At 35.4% G+C, this 21043-nt stretch overlaps 1 protein-coding gene across 2 annotated transcripts in view; it reads left to right on the top strand.

Annotated features, from left to right (window-relative positions):
• The window catches only part of DPP10 (dipeptidyl peptidase like 10), a 667274-nt gene extending 648822 nt beyond the window's left edge, over positions 1-18452 (top strand). For both annotated transcript variants that reach the window (XM_004608165.2, XM_055119680.1), the window contains exons 22-26: positions 8674-8773; positions 9032-9090; positions 9198-9270; positions 14806-14879; positions 15428-18452. In XM_004608165.2, coding sequence (XP_004608222.1) covers positions 8674-8773; positions 9032-9090; positions 9198-9270; positions 14806-14879; positions 15428-15562 — 441 coding nt within the window. In that variant the 3' untranslated portion in view covers positions 15563-18452. The remainder of the gene's footprint in view (positions 1-8673; positions 8774-9031; positions 9091-9197; positions 9271-14805; positions 14880-15427) is intronic.
• Positions 18453-21043: the final 2591 nt, after the last annotated feature.

Below are 21043 nucleotides of genomic sequence, written 5' to 3' on the forward strand. Positions count from 1 at the left end.
AGTGCGTATAATTTTCTTCATTTTAGTATAATTTTACTATAGGAGTCTTCAAAATATAACAATATTTTCAAAGGTATATACAATCTGTTATTTGACAACTCAACAACAGTTATTTACTATCCATTTGGTACTTGGGTTAGAAATAGATCAGCAGCAGAAAAATGTGTACATTTTCAAGAAGCTTATGTTCAGCAAAACAACAGTAAAACATGGATAAATGTTATCTAATAATGTTATTACTGTTAGTAAACTAGTGGTAAAGCTTAATGCAGATATTTGTGCTGATATCTGAAAACAAAACAATCTCTTAAGGAAATAAGATTCACAAGTATCAAGCTGATATAGCAGAAAGATGACATATGCATAATCATATTTCTTTTTTTGCAAGATTATTTATTTCACATGGAATTTTATATAAATTTTATATATTCATTAAGCATCTCCTACATACATACAAGATAGACACTACTATAAAGATACTAAACGAAAAAAAAACAAAAAAATAGTACTCAACTTCAATTAAGACAAAAGAAATGATTTTTATGGATTGAAACATATCATTGTATATTATCTATAACTACACCCACAGATACATGGCATGAAAACATGAAACTTTTTCTCTAGCATAAATAGTACATACATGGAAATCTTTTTTAAAACACCCTGTTGGCTGGGTGCTGGAGAGATTTTATAGCATGTAGGGCTCTTGCTTTGCTTTGACACTGGTATGTCCACGTTTGATTCCGAGTTCCACATCACCCCCCCCCCCAAGGATGCCAGGAGTAATTCCTAAGTGAGAGCCAGAAATAACCCCTGAGCACCACCATATGTTGCCTCCAAGCATAAATATATAAATAGTTTCCCAGTTATTTTTGTTGGTTGATTTGTGTTTTTGTTTGGCTCCTAAGATAAATCTGTTAGGAGCTACTCCTGGCTTGAAGCTTTGGTATTGTTACTGACAGTCCTTGTGGGACTGTGCAGTTCTGGGGATCAAATTGATGTTTCTTTCAGGTGAGGCATGCTCTGCAGTCAGTTGAATTGTTACTCTGACTGTACATTCAGTTTTTTTAGTACAATCTATTAATTAGTAGGAATCACTTTCAATTTCCCCCAACTCTAGACATCTTAAGTACAACACTACTATGCTATATTTCTTCTTGTCAATAATATTCAAGGAATCAGTATGCACATTTTAAAATGCAGTATTGGTGAATGTATTTCGGGGGGTAAAAGAATATTCAGAAGAAATGGAAATTTGACATACACTTAAAATAAGCATAGTGAAATCTTATATTATACAATATGAATGAACTTTGAAGTCATTGTGTGCAATGCCATGGAAACTAGAGCTACAAATACCTAATTTTAGGAGGTATTTAGTGTGGCCAAGTTTATGTAGATAGGATGGAATAGTAGTTGCTGGGATCTAGAGCAAGGAGAAAAAGCATATTAGTTGTTTAACAGAGGTAGAATTTCAGGTTAATAGACATACACATTTTAGAGATCACTTTTACACAAAGACACTAGAAAATTGTAGAATAAAATGTATTGACTTCAGAAATTTTGTTATATATTTTTAACCTGAAAATAAGAGCATATAATACAGAACATCTTGCTCCTATTGAATCTGAATATACATATTCATACATATCATATACATTTTTTAAAAAGGAGCAATATCACGGCAGGTAGTGCATTTGCCTTGCATGTGGCCAACCCAGGTACGATTCCTCTGTTCCTCTCAGAGAGCACAGCAAGCTACCGAGAGTATCCTTCCCACACAAAAGGTAGAGGATGTATGAGGATTGGGAATTGCCTCCTTTGATGAACTTATTCTTTATATTCATCAGTCAGTTATTGCCTATTCATTTTTTTCTCCTTCTGGTCTTAACTTTATCCTGTTCCCATGATCTATACGTAATATATATTACAGAACTAAAATTGGCTTTGTCAGAAACAAATTTACTGTGAGTCTCCAAAAAGAAAGCTCAAGCATTAACTCTAGAAACTGTCATATTTTAAATGTAAAATTTGTTTTGGTATATCTTTCAGAAGTAAGAACAACAATAGTTCTAAGCTAGTGCATTATACATGTAACATGATTAAATCCCAATGACATTATTCCCAAGAAACAATTACTAATGGTTTATATTATTTCTAAGAATAATGGAATTTTCTTTTTTTATCTCAAATATTATACACCTACTCATTGCTTACTTGTCTAAATGTGAAATTCAGAAGTATCAAGAAAACACTTAAAGGTCAATCCGGGATGCAAATTTATTAGTGTACAAGAGCACCTACCTACGAGTTAAATTCCAGAAGAGGTGTGCAGTGGAGAGCAGTAGCTTGATCTTCAAAGTGTTTGGATTACTTGTGTGCTAAGTTGCAACAGACCTAGAGGATAGTGACTAAGGCATCCAAAAGCCATGAGTGCTTGCAGAAACGTGTTTACCAATATTAGGAGAGCTTGAGCAGAAACCAGGGGTAGAAAGGCCCCCAGTAACTAACAACCTCCATGATTCTCTGTTATCACTTAAGTCGCACAAGCCTGCATATAGCTGGGGAAACTACGGGAGGTGGCTGGAGAGGAGACTTGGGCTTCAGCATGCCTTTCCGGGATGAACTGGAATGCAGTAAACAGTACCCCACAGCAATCTTCTGACTAACTGGCTGCTCTTTTGGAGGTCCCAAAGTGCTTTTTGACTGTGGCAGTGCTAATTGATTCCTAGCAGTCACATCTATATTGGAAGGGCCAGGGTGGTTTTTTTGTTTGTTTGTTTTTAGTTTGCTGGTTTTTTATTTTTGCTGCAAGCTTAAGAATATCTCCTAGCCCTGGTTAACTCAGACATGACCATGATATACATAGTTTAGGAATTCCCCCTCAAGATTTGTTATTCAGAAGAGAGATTCAATATGGCATCCACCAGGAAGAGTTCAAGGCCATCAAACTGGTACAAGTTGGTGATTCTGACCCCATCATTCCTTATAGTGTTATGCCTCCATTTCAGCAACGCTACTATAGGGTTGCAAACTTTGGTTGTCAGCTATTCAGTATAAGCCTCTATTTCCTAGGGCAAAATTATGTACTTTAGAAAAATTTACTTTGTTGGAATTTATGGGTGGAATCATTTTATTGCTTTTTTTTGCTTCTTGTTTCTTGTTTCTGTTTTTGGATAGGGCTGCTCTCTGCATCAGATCTGTCTAGCATCTCTCCTGCTATACCTTATTTGTTAGGGTTTCAGGTTCAAATATATTGCTTACCTAAGTTTTACATAGAAATTGCAGGGATCCCAGGAGGATAAAAATGCAAATTCTTCACTTTTGGAATCTTAGTGCTATGCCTCTCTTCTCAATCAAACTTTAGATTTTTTCACAAAGGTCAATTTTTGTTATCTTTATTTCTAGGTTATATTGTTATTTGTATATTTTATTTTTTATTGTGAATGACATATTTTTATCAGTGTTATTTTCTAACTGGTCTGCTGGTATAATTGAAGCAAATATTAGCATATTTAGCTTTAAGTGTCCATCTGTTATTCAATAACTACAGATATGACTTAATTAAAATTTTGGACCATTTTGCCTAAATAATTATTCTTAAAAGCAAGCTTTGCAAAACTTTAATGTTAATTATGACTGATTATTAAAGGTGAGAAAATTATAAACTTTTCAAACATAACTCTAAAATAATAACTAATAATATGAATTTAATATAGGTGACAAACTCTGAAAACTTATAGAAATAACCTACCCATCAGCACTATGATTACAAAGCCAGCAATATTAGGAATAAAATTATTTATTCAATAAACATGTATACTCAATGTGAACCATATACATTACATTGAAGTTCTCAAATTCTGTAAAAATTAGCAAACACTTTGGTATCTTGGTGGTGGTAGTGATGTGAAGTAAACTTATCATAAATGTCAACACCATTGCAAATACCTTATGTTTAATTATATTATATAAATTATATTTATATATAATTCATATACAAATATATGTACATGTGTATATATACATAAACTTGCATGCATATACATACATATGTGTAAAACTTAATGGGAAAAATTATGACTATATAAGATTTGTGTTAAAATTTACCTAATTACATTTAAAAGCTAGTTTTAACATGCAATAAAACAACATAGCCAAGTTGTGTAAGTTTTAACATGTTTAAGTTTTTTATTTAAAATTAGTTTATTATCACTATAAGTATTGTGGTTTAAAAAGAATCATGTTAGTCAAAGTCTCTAGAAAAATCGTTAATTTTGTCAGTGTATCTTTTTGACTATTCATTAACTCATTTGAAAAGTCACTTGATGGTTAGCTTAAAACATGGCTTACATAAAATTGTCATTTCTTCAGAAAATAGTTTTGCAATCCATTTCCTGTGTCTCTGAACCCTTTGACCTATTGGACTTGGTTTTTAATTTTATATGTATAATTTTTTAACGGTATCCATCTTCATTTCTATAAGTTAGGTACATCAAATATTTTAATTAAGATAAATTTGTTAGTATTTTATAAATAATGCTAAAGTACTTTGAAATGGATTTTTAAAATATAGAATTGTAATGAATGGAAAAATCTAGTGACAAAATAAAATGATAGCAAATTTAAAAAAGAGTACTGACTTTTGACTATTTTTGGACTGTATCAAATCAAAACATTCTATAATTTACTAGAGTCAATATGATTATCAGGAAGATTTTGGAATCTTTTTGATGCATGATTTGACTTAAAAATTAAAATCACCATCTTCATATCCAAATAGAAATTGTATATGACTCCTACCTTATCCAGAATATGTTAACCAGGAACTTTTTTATGATCCTCTACATTTAGTGAGTAAACATGAAATCGTGGAGAGGCAGTTGAGCAATTAAGACAATTTATTCTAATTCCTACTAGGGTTGATTTTATTTTAAAAATAGAAGCTATTTCTCTGAAATAAATCAAATTAAAGTAGCATTTTGAGTGAAGTTATCAAATGCCATAGAGAAAATTTTATTCAACAGCTTTCACTCTCATTAAGTCTTAAAGAGCATTTAGCTTCATTAATCCCAAATTTTCATCTTAAAAAGAAGAGAAAAATTCAATTCCTATGGCAGTGGCAATCATGTACAATCCTAGGTATACTCTAGAATCACATGAAGGCTCCCTCCAGTGTCCATTTGGCTCAGAATTTGTATTTAAGTTTGTTTATCAAACCCAGCTGTCTTTAGTGGTTACTCCTAAAGTGCTCCAGGATTATGCTAGTGGGGATCAAGGGACCATATGCTGGGGATTGGACCTTGATTGGCTGCATACATGATAATTACCTCTCCCACTATCTCTCCAACCCATAATTTTAATCTATTTCATCATCATCATCATCATCATCATCATCATCATCATCATCATCATTATCATCCCATTGATCGTCAATTTTCTCAAGCGGTCTCAGTAACGTCTCCATTTGTCCTAGCCCTGAGATTTTAGTAGCCTCTCTTTACTCGTCCTTCCCAATGGTGCCACATTAGAGGCTCTCTCAGGGTCAGGGGAATGAGACCCATCATTGTTACTGGTTTTGGCATGTGAATACACCATGGGGAGCTTGCCAGGCTCTCCCATGTGGGCAGGAAACTCTTGGTAGCTGGCCAGGTTATCTGAGAGGGAGAACTAGTCTATAAGCTTCCAGAAGCATTGTTTTATAGTCTCTGGATGTTGGCTGTTGATGGGATTACATGGGGCCAGGGCATTTTCTGGGTGTGACTGCCTAGCTACTGGAAAATGAGGGATCTGGGCGCAAGAGGCCCAGTCCCGATCTGAGCAGGCTTGAAGATCCCAACCCTGGGTCCCACACACCTGGGTTCCTCTGCTGGTTCCTTCATGCGTGACGCTCATCCAAACATGTGAAGAGAGGCCTTGAGCATGGCTGTGGCTGCGTTCCGGAGGTCTTCATCTGTGGGGGCTCCGTTCGGGTTAGACTCAACCCACCCCCTCTATTATTTTTTCTGGTGGTATGGGGGTTTGGGCTATACCCTACTATGCTCACTGTTGACTCCTGACTCCGTGCTCAGAAATTACTTCTGTTTTTTGGCATATCCAATACGCACGGGTAGCTTGCCAGGCTCTGCCACGCAGGCTCGATACTCTCGGTAGCTTGCCGGGCTCTCCGAGAGGGCCAGAGGAATCGAATTTGGGTCGGCCGCATGAAATGCAAACGCCCAACCGCTGTGCTATCGCCCCAACCCAAAATCTATTTGGTATAAAGATAATTTTGAACTGTTTATTTTAAGAAACATCAGGCCCAAAAACTGAAGTATGATCATGTAAATGCATTTTAAGTTTATTAAAATATTAACAAACAGAACAGACATAGAGGTAACTATAATTATAATAGAAGTTGCCCATTAAAAATAGCTTTATAAAAATTCTTTATTTTCATGGCCATAACAATAATACATAGAGTAGGTGCTTGCTTTGCACAGGAAGATCAGATTTGATCCCCGGTACCTCTTATGCCCCCCCTGTGTCCACAAGAAGTGCTCAGGGCTTCCTCCTGAGCCATAGCCTTCCTATAGCCAGAATTAGCAAACTTCCAAACAAGGGGTAACAAGTAATTTTTCTCCAGAATTCTTTCTATTTTTCTTTGTTTGGGTTTATATACTCCTTTGTTGATATGTTTCTCAACTCCCCTCCCTGCTGTCATACCACACACACACACACACACACACACACACACACACATACACACACACACACACACCCCTTAGGAAGCCAACATCATGATTTATGCCAGGGAATGTGACTTGGGCCTGTGAGTTCAGACTGGGATAGCTTCTTGCTGTAGCCTAGATGCTACATGTATTCTATTGATACGTGTTTTCCAGAGTTGTTGTAAGCTAGCAGTATGATCAACAGTGTATATCCAGGTATACAATGGAAACCTACTGATAAACTCAGGAGGGAAAAGAGTAGGGACGGATCTCTCCAATGAGTTTGCCTACAAGGTTTATGGCTTATATATCCTAGAGGGTAGCGTGTCTGCTTCCTGCATCCGTTTTGTGTTTGGGAACAATAAATAGGTTACACAAGGATGTTTCATAGCTATGTCACTCCTGAACCTCCAAACAGATTTTCTGATATGAGTGTTCATCCCAGAGGAATAGATAGAAATCCTGACAGTTTGTAACAAGGTTCATTTAAGTGAGTTGCCTCACTGTGAAAGAGTTGATCTGTTTTGATTGATAAAGCTCCTGGAGAGGGATTTACAACAATTGATTTTTTGGGGGAGGATTTGTCTTTAGGCATACAATGGAATATCCAAAAATGCCTCTCACTATCTCCTGTTTTCTTAAGTGTCCACTCACAAAATTGTCAGTATGTCAATGTGGCATATTTTGGGGTATTCTTCACATAGTTATCCCAGACAGTACTGTCTTGTCTAAATGTGTTCTGATATTCCGCGTGTAAGTTTTAAAATAATGTACTAAATATGCTTAAGCAAATATGTGTCTTTCATATGCCCCAAAATTAGTAAAAACATTAAATTCTACTCCACTGTACCACAACAGAATCGTTTCTAAATATTTAAAAGTACACACCATAATGAGCCAGTTTCATTCGAAGTTCTTGGGTTAAATCCTGGCTATTAATACTTTGAACAATTCCCAGTATGTTCTGATGTCAAATAACATGAAGAACATTACCTTTAGTGCAGCTAAAAACTAATTTCTGACATGAATGGGTAACTCAGCAGGTCACTGACTTGGCATAGCACAGCATTATGGTGTTTATTAAATCCTCCCCTGGAAATTTTCTATATTTACTACACATCACAATAAAAAATATGACAACTTGGTCTATTTTTAAAGAATTTTCAATTGAATTAGTTCTACCACATTAGCACTATCATCCCGTAGTTCATCAATTTGCTTGAGCAGGCACCAGTAACGTCTCCGTTGTGAGACTTTTGTTACTGTTTTTGGCATATTGAATATGCCACGGGTAGCTTGCCAGGCTCTGCTGTGCGGGTGAGATTTTCTTGGTAGCTGCTGGGCTCTCTGAGAGGGATGAAGGAATTGAACCTGGCTCGGCCACGTGCAAGACAAACGGCTTACCCACAGTGCTATCCCTTCAGCCCACCACTAACATATTACAAGAGGATAATAAAAAATTTAGATTCAAATGATAATTAAATTACTCTAACTATAAACATGATTAATATATCCTACTTTATTCTCATATTTAGCTGTAGGATATGTATTAGTGATGCTATAGATAAGTGAGTAGGTAAGTGGGTAAGTAAATAGGTATATACATAGTTGTATAGGTAGATGTATGTATATGTACAATATAGATATAAAATTGCTTAAAAGAAAGTGTAAGTGCTCTATTTCTCTCACTTTTAATTATTTGGACATATTTCTAGTGTAGTGTGAAATTAAAATAAATATGTAATACCTGATAATGCATAACAGTGTATTTTATCTATAATTATTAAAATACACTAATAGAATATTAAAACTATTAAAATTTATTTATACAAGTATATGAGTACAAATTTACTTTTTTGAGTCTGGAATGTTTTGAGATATTCTTTTATGTATAATATTAAATTGTCATCTAAATCTAAAAGAAATTTCAGTAATAATTAATATAGTCCTTTTATTTTACCAGGGATATGGTGGATATATTGCTTCAATGATCTTAAAATCAGATGAGAAGCTATTTAAATGTGGATCTGTTATCGCTCCTATCATAGACTTGAAATTGTATGGTGAGTATTTTCTTCACACTAACCTAATATAGCATATTGATTTTAGAAAAGAAAATCACAATGCAGCAGACCACAATTGAGCTCATTTATCATGTTTTCTGATATTTTCAGCTGTTTATCACCTCCCTGATTCAATCAGTTTTACTGAAGCATGACAACTATATGTGAAACATAGAAATTAAACAATGCAGTGCTTTAGTCAAATGGTTTTAGTTTATTTTTAAAAATCTCTCTCTCTTTCTCTCTTTCATTTCACAGCCTCAGCCTTCTCTGAAAAATACCTTGGTATGCCATCTAAAGAAGAAAGCACTTACCAGGTAGTTATTTCTGACTAATTAAGAAAGGAAAAGTATCTCTGTTCTAAAAATTGAGAAAAGGCAAATATATGTAGATCTGATATTCAGATATTTGTGTTTTCCTACAGGCATCGAGTGTGTTACATAACATTCATGGCTTAAAAGAAGAAAATATATTAATAATTCATGGCACTGCTGATGGTAAGTATTGTATTTACTACTATTAATTGGTGGGTTCTTTTTGTTTGTTTCTATTTTGTTGTTTTGTTTTGCTTTTTGTTTGTTTTTTATTTTTTGAGCCATGCTCAGCAGTGCTCAAGGATTGTCCCTGACTTTGTGCACAAGGATCACCCCCAGCCATGCTGTTGGAACCTGTGTAGTTATGGGGATGAAACTCAGTTCAGCCGGATGCAAAGCAAATGCTTTACTTGTTATCTCAAGCCCCAGATTGGGGGTTCTTTCTTGGAATGAAGGCATATACCAAAATAATTCCTTATGTGGGCCCCATAAACTTTCTAAAAAAGAAATCATAGGAAAGTGGCATGGAAGATGAGTATGAGAAGTATTAGAAGTGGGACTAAGAGCAGAGGAAGGGAAGTTGGGATCAAGAAGAGAGGAAGCCATGGAATTCTCTGTCATGAAACTTTTTTATTAGGAGAAATGGTCTCTATTTGTGCCACATATGCTTCTTGGCATGTGCTTATTGTAACAGAGAAGCTGATTTTATTTCTATTTTATTTTATATAGTCAGAATTTAAATACCTGCTTATGGTTAGCAACTACCACTCGCAGTAGTATTCAAACATCTCTAATGGAAATCTATTAAAAAAAGCATAGAAGCAAAAAGGAACAGTACTGAGTTGAATTCTGATGTGGTTGCTTGCCTGAATAAAATCAAAACAAAAAACCCAGAAACATACTTTTTATATCAACTCCCACTTTTTTTCTTATCACTTTAAACATTAGAGTTGATGTGAATGATATAACTTATAATAAATACCATTTTGTATTCACTTGAAGCACTTACTTCTCTAAGACTTCATTTTTTTTATTTTTCTATGTAATACTTTACAACAGAGGGTTGAGTATTTATAGCTCCATTCATAGATGAGAAATCAATTTCAAGGAGAAAATTGATTTATCCAAGGCTACCAGGCAAGTGAGCAAAAGAGTTTTAAGAGTCTTGAATCAATATTTCTGAAATCTGGAACTTGTTTTTGTTGTTCCACAATGTCCTACTCTTTTTAAAAAAACCTAAATTTACAAAGAATATCACTAAACATTTCTTGTAGCAAAGATTATATGAGCTTGATCTTTAAGTAAGGCAATGACTAACTTAAAGCTCAGATCAACATTAACACACTTATTTAAATAAGAAAGGGGTGAAGAGAAAAATTGCTCTTAAGTCAATTTCAAATAATTTATATTAAATTCTTCCCCCAAAAGAAAGACGTAACTCTCTTCCCACCCAATTTTCACTGCTGTTTGCTTTAAAACACTATTGTATGGAGAAATCCAGAGAAATAGTTTAATAAGCTCAGTGCATGCTTACATGTGGGGAGCTTGTGTTCATCTTCTGCCTAACATGTTCGCTTGAACATCACCGGGAGTAACCACTGGATATCATCAGGTGCAACCCCCCAACAAACAAAATGACTACTTGATAGAAAGTGTGCTTGAAGTTCACAGAAACACTGTCAAGTGTGTTGTTAGTATATACCCTTGACATAACTTTATGAAATTAGCACTTAATTATTATTTTTTCTCCAAAACCTATCACTACTCCTTCATAGTAAGAGAAAACGAAAGACAATACTTAAAACAAACTTATAGAAGTAACATTTTACCAAATTCCTCACCAGTTTTAGAATTGTCAGCCATAAAAACAAATTCTGGAAAATCATTATTGACCAGATAATATTATTGAGATATAATATTTATGTTTCTCAGTTCCAATATGCGTGTTCCTAGATATAAATATACTTTGCATTTAGATGGGGGAAGTGGGTTTCAGGCCATATCTGAGAGTAACTTGTCTTACTCCTAACTCTTAATCCTGACTATGTGTTCAGGGATCACTCCTGAGGGTGTTCAGGTGACCTGTGTGTTTACCTAAATATTGCTGGGTCAGCCACATTCAAGCAATTCATAGCCACTGTTCTGTCTCTCCAGTTGTATATATTATATTGTTTGTCACAAAGATATTATGGACAAGGTATTATTTATTAATAGTAGTAGTAGTTTGGGAAAAAAAAACTTATATAACATGCCCAAATCATACAACTACTGGTTTATAAAAAAGGAATTTGAATTTGGCATTAAGACATTTATTAACTTATGTTCTAAAAGCTTATTTATATATTTATTAATATATTATTATTATTATTATTATTTATTCTGAAAGGTGGGAATAAATTTTCTTCCAGGTACACATATTTTATATTTAATCATGACTCTAAAGTATACTATTGCTCTCCAAATGCCTTTGTCAATACTTTACAGTATTTATGGAAAATAAAAATCCTATCTGATCCACTCATTCAGATGTTTCTTCATCCACTTGACAAAAAGCAAGTGGAAGTTCAATAGTGATCACTTCAGAGAATGCAACTGTGTATTTTCATTTGCATGCATACACAAACACACTCACATGCAAGTTTTCTCTGCACAGATATCACCAAGCATGGGTCTGCTGGATTATAGGTGTTTAACCAATGACACTAATGTTACCTAAATTAGTATCAGTTTCAATAATAAATATATATATAACTCTAGCATACTTGGTTAACTTTAGAAAGGGACAAATGACAAATATCAACAGGTTAAACTAGAAAACACATACAAATTCACTTATACATTTACCTTTTCAGGTTTTGCTAAAACTGATCAATTCCCAAACACTGGATGTCCTCAGGCATGGCAGAGTTAAGCCCACAATGTCCTATCAGAATGGAGTCACCAGACCTTAACATTCAGATCTTTAGGTCAAGCAGCAAATAGTACAGCAGTCAGTGTACATGTGTGGCATGTATGCATGGTCCCCAAGCACCTCAGGGTTCAAGAGATCCCCAAACCTTTCTATTGTGACCATAAAAGTCCTCTGAAGCACCAAGAAACCTTAGTATCCCCGAGAATACAGGGCCAGAGCAGCAGCCTCAGCTTCTTGCACTGACCCAAGAAGCTGGTCAGCTGAGAATCCCCAATGGGGCCATGCCCTCCCTCAGTGGTATATGTGTGTGCGTGTGAGTGTTATGGGGGGGGGGAGAGTTGTCATACATTCACTTCCATGCTGAGTATCACAGCATATGACTCCAAACATGCCACAAAATAAAACAAAAACCAAAAAAAGCAAAAATCAGCAACAAAACCTGGTGGGTGAATCCTTTTTCTGTTTGCCATACAGCAGAAATAGTCAGTACAGCAATAAAGTATTGAGAAGCTGTCAGCGCTTTCCAAAATTAGTTTTAAATGTTAGATTAGGGCGGCAAGAGCAGGGCGGGTAAGGTATGGGACAGGGTTCACTCCCTGGCACTACAGGGGGTCTCCAGAGCAGCACCAGGAGTGACTCCTGAACACTGAGCCAAAAGGAAGCCCTGAGCACAGCGTGGTGGGCCCCAAACAAAACAAAAATAATTATTTAAAAATAGATTAATAGATAGTTGCAGAAGTTTAAAGATGTGCATTGTTTAGGAATGAAAATCCAGGGAACCTCTGAGCAAAGTGCCATGCGGAGATCTGAGTTTCTTGTCCAAATCGTCATAGCTGATTTGAGTCAGTGCTGCTGTCTAAGGATCTTGCCTTGGATATGGAAATTAGGTTCAGGCAGAAGGATGCTAGAGACAGGAGAAACCAAGACCACACACGATAAATATTTAGCCATGGGATAAGGAGATAACTATTCTATTTTCCAAGTTTGGGGTACTCTTTTTTAATTCAAAATAAAAGAGAGGAGGCCAAAGCCACTAGCTCAGAGGCTGAATATATGCTTTTGATGTCTATGGGGAACAAAAGGGTGACTTAGGTGAAGCAGAGAGGAGAGAGAGAGGTTTGAGAAGGGGATCTGCTGCTTTCTCCAGATCCACCTCTGCTGTGCTGGCGCCAGCTGGGAAATGTAGGACTGGTAAAGTCTGCAGTGAGCCCCTGCATGGCATGGACCTCAAGTCCCACCAGCCACACTAAATAGCCCTCAATGTACTTGAAAACTACTTAATTGTTCTGCTCTGTGTTAGTTAATCCCCAACACCCACTTTCTCAGGGAGCTGGGGACTCCAGCGGAGCAAGGAATTGCTCTTGGAGGGAAAAGAAAGCCAGTCCTAGGCCGTTCTTCCCAAAAAGAACTTCAGTAGGAGATGAGCAGTGAAGAGAGGGAGAGAGAGAGAGAGAGAGAGAGAGAGAGAGAGAGAGAAGGGAGAGAGGGAGAGAGAGGGAAGAAGGGAGGGAGGGAGGGAGGGAGGGAGGGAGGGAGGGAGGGAAAGAGAGAGGGAGAGAGGGAGAGAAAGAGAGATTATTTGGAGGTTTATTAAGAATGGGAGGAAAGGAGAAAGAAAGATAGAGAAGGAGGTGGGGAGAGAGGGAGAGAGAATAATGTACTCAAGAGAGAAGGCAGGCTTCTCCAAAGTGCCCCTGCATTAATATCAAAGCATGAAAGTACACATCTCAGGAGGAGATGCAGGCAAGACTTGCTCAGGCAGCACGTGGGCTTCGGCAACATTTGCACTGGCTTCCTTTGCTCAAGTTGGACCTCACGTGGCTTCCAACATAGGAAAGATTTCTTTGTTAGGAGGATTGCCAAAGGCGTAGAGTTGGGAGCAATTGATTATCTTTAAAATTCCTTTCCTGTCTTTGTTCCTGCTGGAGCTTTTCTTTGAGTTTGGGGGTCCAGTCTTTTCTAGGTCTGCCCATATAAAGCTCTTATCAGGCTGTCGTTCCCATGTTCACAAGGTGGGCTTTTACAACCTTGGGACTATTGGTTTTATTATTTTCTGGGAGCTCCATTGCCATGGGAGCCCTTCTTATCCACCTGCCTGCCTCACTTTGAATGCAGGAGGCCCGAATTAATTCCCAGCATCTCCCGTTCCTGGAGCGCCACCAGAAATCACCCCTGAGGACAGAGCTGGGAGTTACTCCATAAAAACTATCAGAGCTGGGGCGATAGCACAGCGGGTAGGGCATTTGTCTTGCATGTGGTGGACCCGGGTTCGATTCCCAGCATCCCATATGGTCCCCTGAGCACCACCAGGAGTAATTCCTGAGTTCAGAGCCAGGAGTAACCCCTGTGCAACGCTGGCTGTGACCCAAAAAGCAAAAAAAAAAAAAAAAAACCCTATCTGGTGTTTCCCCTAAATATTAAAAAATAAAATGAAAGATAATTCCAATATTTGAGTTTAGTCATGATCAGAGAAGAGTAAGTCAGCTTGCTATATTAAAATTGTTATAATTACATAAACTTTGGAGACCATTAGGAATGATAAATGATAGTCAATAAAAGTAAATGCCATCCTGCACAATAAGTAAACCTTGCTTAGTTGTTGCTGTTGTTTAAATTTATTTCTTTATAATGTGGCATTCAAAGTATTATTTTCATCATATTTACCAGGCTCCTAGTTAAAGTTATGCATGTGTTTTAGCTACACAATTCATGTAAAGTAAAATATGTAATCTCCTTTTTAAATTAAAAATAAGTTCTCGTTCTAAGTAATCTGTTTTTTTCTAATATAATAATTTAATTTCTTGCAGCAAAAGTTCATTTTCAGCACTCAGCAGAATTAATCAAACACCTAATCAAAGCTGGAGTGAATTATACTATGCAGGTAATCCACCTTTTCAGTAAATGTGTTTGCTGCCTTGATGATTTTAGTCGTAAGATATAGAACACAGAATAAAACTACTCCACTTCCTCTAGTACTATTTTCCCAAAGGTTTTGGATTCTAAAAACTGTGTTCTTTTATATAGTTATGCTGAAAATATGAGGTTATGCTTTACAAGTAAATTTTATATACTGTTTCAAAAGTTTATTTTTCCTAGTTTTCTTCATATCACTAATAATTATGTTAAAATAGTAAATTTTACATTTTAAGGGAAAATTTGTCTTTCTTAATTTTAATTACTCATAATAATAAGTGGTAAAAGGAACCTTGAGTAAATAATATTATAGTAAAGAGTGGGAATAAATTTTCCATCAGTGTTCAACCTCATCTAATTACCATTAAGGACTTATTCTGGTTCCTATGCTAGATGGCTCAATAGAATCAGTTAATACTATCAAGGAACAGTTAGCTAGAGAAAGGATTCATGAGTAGAATTTTGTGTGACAGAGATAATGTTAGTAATTTCAAATACTTTTCCTCCCTCTTGTAGATCTACCCAGATGAAGGCCATAACATATCTGAGAAAAGCAAGTATCATCTCTACAGCACAATCCTCAGATTCTTCAGTGATTGTTTAAAAGAAGAAATACCCGTGTTACCACAGGAACCGGAAGAAGATGAATAATAGACCTTATTTATATAAAACTGAAGGGGACATCAAGGCTCAATGAAACGTAGCCAAGAGACTGTCATATTGTAGATGATCCAGAATTTCAAAGGCAGCTTAAGGAGATGACATTAGAACAGCACACTCTGAGACAATGAACTAGAATTTGAATACAGAAGTCCGAGTCTACTGTGTTGCCAAGGGTGCAGAACCTGGTTTTTGTGTGTGTGTGTGTAAGGAAGGTCAAGGGTTGGTTCCTGGGAGAAATTAGTTTTGCATTAAAGTAGCAGTAGTGCATGTTTTCTTCTGTTATCCCCCTATTTGTTCTGTAACAAGTTGCTTCATTTTAATTTCAATGAACACCATGATCTTTGCATATAATGCACAACTTATCAATACTACAATCCCTGATCTTTGATGGCTGAGCTGCAATCTAACACTTTACTGTACCTTTACAATAAGTGCAATTCCTTCATTGTTTACTATTATGCTTAAGAAAATATTAGTTAATAAAAAACAGATTATTTTATGTAATTTCTGTTTATAAAAAGACATTATTAAATGGGTCAAGGTCATGTAGAAATATGGACTTCAGCACCTTCCAAAGTTCAGCCTGTTATCAGTAGATACAATATCCTTAAATGAATACTCGACCGTATGTCTCATAGTATATATAGACATACGTGCATACAGAGTCAATCAATCTAACCTTACCTGTTATTCAAGCTTCAAAGGATAAACTTTTGATGAATTAGAAGAAATGCTCTTTTTTGCAGGCTGTAATGGATGCTTTGTTTAATGAGCCAAATATGATGAAACATTATTTTCCAATTCAAATTCTAGCTATTGCTTTCTTATAAATGTTTGGGTTGTGTTGGTATTGTTTTTAGTGGTTAATAGTTTTCTAGTTGCAATTTAATTTTTTGAATATGAACCTTGTCACATGTAAATTAGATACTTAAATATTAAATTATAGTTTCTGATAAAGAAATTTTGTTAACAATGCAATGCCACTGAGTGCTATTTTGCTCTTTTGGTGAAGAAGGCTTTTTTAAAACCCTTGTCCTTTTACTTCTATCTCTAGATGCAGAATCAATTCTCATTTTCATTGTAAAAGTGAAGAGCTGCATTATTTCATTTGTCAGTTCCTATTTAGTATTCCATGCCCACTCAATTCATCTGTTACTGTTTAATTTAAATCCTTCTGGTGAGAATTAGAAATGAAATATTTTTTATTCATTGGCTGAAAAGGCCACAAACAGCAGTGTTTGCTATTTAATTTGAGTCAAAGGCACAAAATGCATTAATTCCTGTGCTGTGCTGACTTGCAGTAGTAAGTAACTGGGAGTGTGAAATGAACTTGACTATATAAAGTCAAATTTAAGTAATGAGAATATTAATGTTGGTGACTAAAGTTAAAGAGTATCTTCTCACGTTGCCTGAGGGATGTTCTAAAAGATGTTTAAAGGTCTGTAACTAAGTTTAGGAACTCAGATAAATCTAGAACATGTACTAAGATATTGCGGTTTGAAAAAATTCCTTAATACAGACTGAATTATCAAGCCTTCAGAACACCAGGAGGAAATTTTAAAATGTAACAAAATTGCTCAGTACCCCCCCTTTTTTGTGAAAGAATCAATCTAAAAATCTGGGAATTTGAAAAAACATAAATCATTTTTAGGGTATTCCACTTCTCTTCTGAATGCTTTGAAATATTGTCTTTACTACATTGGATTCAATTTAAAATAGAAAAGGCTCTCTTTTTTGAAAGACCAATTTCAGGTCTTTTTCAAGAATGGCAAACACATTTTTACAAAAATGAGTTGTAATGTTTAAAAGGAAAGTTTGCCTATTTTATTAAGATGGAAATTTCTTTTTATTGTGATTTGAAGTTCAACTGAAGCTTTTTAATCAACATTTTCAATTGCAAATTCTAGAGTTTTCTATTATGCAAATAATTATGTTGTCTTGAAAGATGTGGTTTTATTGAATGTCTATTTAAGTAACATTTAAAAAGTATTTACCTTTTACTGTTCTTCACTTCTCTTGTTTTATTACTATTATCAATGTTTATCTATTTTCCAATTAATTTAATACAGTTTCTAATGTGAAAACATTTGTCTGGAACCCACTTTCACCTTAAAGTCTAGCTATATCTAAAATGAAGACTACTATTTAGTAGGAGGTGGAATATTTTCCTCTCCTTGTATCTCTGGTTTTAAATAATTGGATATTTATAGGGACAGGGAATGTTCAAAATTCAAAAACACCAGTTGCTAAAGGAAACATGAAACTGGATGCTCCCTTGTTTGATTGCCCTAATTTATAACATACTATTCATATACCCCTTAAGGTTTAAAGATAATCAGATCTGTAATAAACATGCAAAATTAAATTATCCAGAGACAAACACATCACCTTTGAAACGATTTCAAAAAAGAAGTGTCATTATTTTTTCCGCTTAAATTGCTTCCATTGAGGTCTCTAACTCAGTACTTAAAGACTAAGGAAATTGCTGAACCTTTTATTTCCCTGACAAACTAAGAAGAGAGGGCACTCCTCAAAATATGAATCTCCACTTCTGCTGAGAATAAGTCAATTTGATTTGATACTTTATAGAAATAACCACTGAGGGTCTTGCAGATGTTGGTCTATTAGAATGAATTGATTTAAACATTGGTCTTTACTGTACAGAGAATTTCTTAACCTAGTAGCCTCAAGTGGGAAACTTGAAACTGATGTACCAGGGACTGAGTTACTCTCTATTTTCTAGGATCATTGAAAGTACACAGCTCCAAAAGAGAATCATGTATAAAAAACTTATTTTGTCCTTCCTCACATGCTCTGATCACAGTTTACATCCTGCAGCAACCAGCATTGCATAAATAAAACCTGACTCTCAGCTTCACTCTAAATCTCACTTTCTGTTCTGGATATTCTTTGATACTAAAGTTGGCTAGCTGCTAGAACAACAGACTCTTCACATACACAGCATAAACAAGATGACTTCAAAGAGCTCTCATGTCATCATCTTCTCTGTGAATTTTATAGCTGTGAATTCCTACTGTTTATCATGCATACACATAGATACACGTAAAATGGATTCAACATTCACGTCCCTGTTTATGTATTAGCATTTGATATGCATTTGACACCAAGTAACTGAATACAAACTTAACAATGATTTAAAGAGTTGTGATTCAGTGTGTGGACAGCTTACCCATTACCTTAGAGTTGGTTGAGTTTTTGTTTTTGCTTTTTGGGTCACACCCAGCGATGCACAGGGGTTACTCTTGGCTTTGCATTCAGAAATTACTCCTGGCGGTGCTCAGGCGACCATATGGGATGCTGGGAATCAAATCCGGGTAGGCCACATGCAAGGCAAATGCCCTACCTGCTGTACTATGGCTCCACACCTCCCACTTTCCCTTTTTCCCCCTGTTCGTTTGGTTTATGTTTTTAATTTAATTAATTTTTAATTTTTATTTTAGAAGAAACACAGAGTGAATTTTTGTCTTTCCCAAACTAGAATTTGAAGATTAAGATCCAAGAGATCTTAACATGCACAGATCAGTTTGAGATGCACAGAAGTTTGAGAAGCACAGAAAAGTTTGGATACACAGACAAGTTTGAGAAACACAGGTTTTATTTTTTTGGGGGTGTTTTTTTTTGAATTTATTCTTTTACTGAATCACCATGTGGAAAGTTACAAAGCTTTCAGGTTTACATCTCAGTTAAACAATGCTCGAACACCCATCCTTTCACCAGTGAGAAACACAGGTTTAAATCCCAAGAATTCCCTTATTTACTTGCATTAGAGAAGCGATAAAGTTGGGACCTTCTAAAGGAAGCCGAACAGATTAATGAGGCATCCAAATTCCATTTCTCCTTTCACATTCTCATTTCTCCAATTTCACTGCTATTTATTCTCTGAGGTTACACAGTCAATAGCCAAAAATTGATAGGAAAAAACTATTGATTTTGTTCCAATCCAGTAAGATAATTTTCTACAGCAGTATTAATATCCTCACATACCTTTATTGAGGAATCATTGCAAGGCCCTTTATGGAAGGCTTATAGTCTCATTCCTGATAATGCAACAATAATAGCAGAAGATTGGAAATAAAATAGTTATCTAGGGCTAAAGTTACTACAGTGGACAAGATGCTTATCTTGCACATGGCTGACCCAGGATTGATCCTTGACACCCCTTATAGTCCCCCGGTTCCTCCCAGGACTGGTCCCCAAGTGTATAGCCTGGAGTAGGCCCTGAGCACTCTTTTGTGAAGCCCAAAACCAATAGATAGATGATAGGTTTCCAGTGTATGCCACCTTATAATGGCAAAGGTGATAAGAACCTTGAGCTATTCTTCTAGCATTTTAGCTAGAGGAATAGCTTAAGAATTGAATAGTGATATCTGAGTGTTGGCATTTGAAGGTGTCTCACTTTTCTTCCCAGAAGACACAGAACATCTGGTTTGTCCTCTGTTTCTAATAGTTAGTACATTGTTCCCTAGCTGACATTTTTTCCTTCACCTCTGCTCTTCATCACATTCTGTAGTGCAGAAAGGAGGTTTTGAAATTTGATTGCTGTGCTAGTAGTCGCACTTTTATTGGCTTTATTTGCTATAACACGATTTATGATGCCTTGATTATCTCCATATGGCCTGTATTGCTAGTCACACCATTAATTTTCATGATTGATGGATTATACATCGGTATTCCAATGGGAAAAGAAAAGGTCTTGACAAGGAAATGCAGATAACACAACCTCCCCATTCACATCCACTTTTAATAGGTATAATTATGATTACACTCCAACTATATATCTTTTTAGGATAGCATGTGTGACTTTTAATGATATGCATGGTTTAATTAGATTTTGAACCTTTAGGGAAATAAGTTATAAAGTATTTTACCTGGATAAATAGAAATTTTTCACTTCAAAGCTTTAAATCATTCAATAGCTCAACAGTACGCTCTGCTTATTATGTACTAACAACTACCTACTCTGACTACTTAGACAGCAATGAGATACTGATTTTTTTACAAACTCTATTTAGCACATCTAATGAAAATTCATGCTTTTTGTTGAGAAGTTATAGCTGAATCATTTACATTAAATAACACCATGTTTTGATTTCATTAATTCATTCATAAAGATCCAATTATTGCCTTTGCTATTCTATTAGATCCATCCTTTTGAATAAATATTTCATCATTCATTTACAGACCCTATATAATCCAAGTCAAATAGAATCTAGAGACTGATGTTTTTCTAAGACCAGCTACTGATCAATATGCAACTTCCTATCACACTCTCAATTTTAGGGCAGTTTGTAGTAAAGTCTTGATATTTGCTGACAATTATTTCTCAGTTCTAATGAAGAATAGCAGGAGGACATGCCTATTATTTCATTTTCTTCATTTGTAGGATATTAGCATCATTTTAAGTAAAATAAATAATTTCTTATAGGAAAATAAATATTTCTGTATAAT

This window comes from Sorex araneus, chromosome X (assembly GCF_027595985.1).
Source record: "Sorex araneus isolate mSorAra2 chromosome X, mSorAra2.pri, whole genome shotgun sequence".
NCBI lineage: Eukaryota > Metazoa > Chordata > Mammalia > Eulipotyphla > Soricidae > Sorex > Sorex araneus.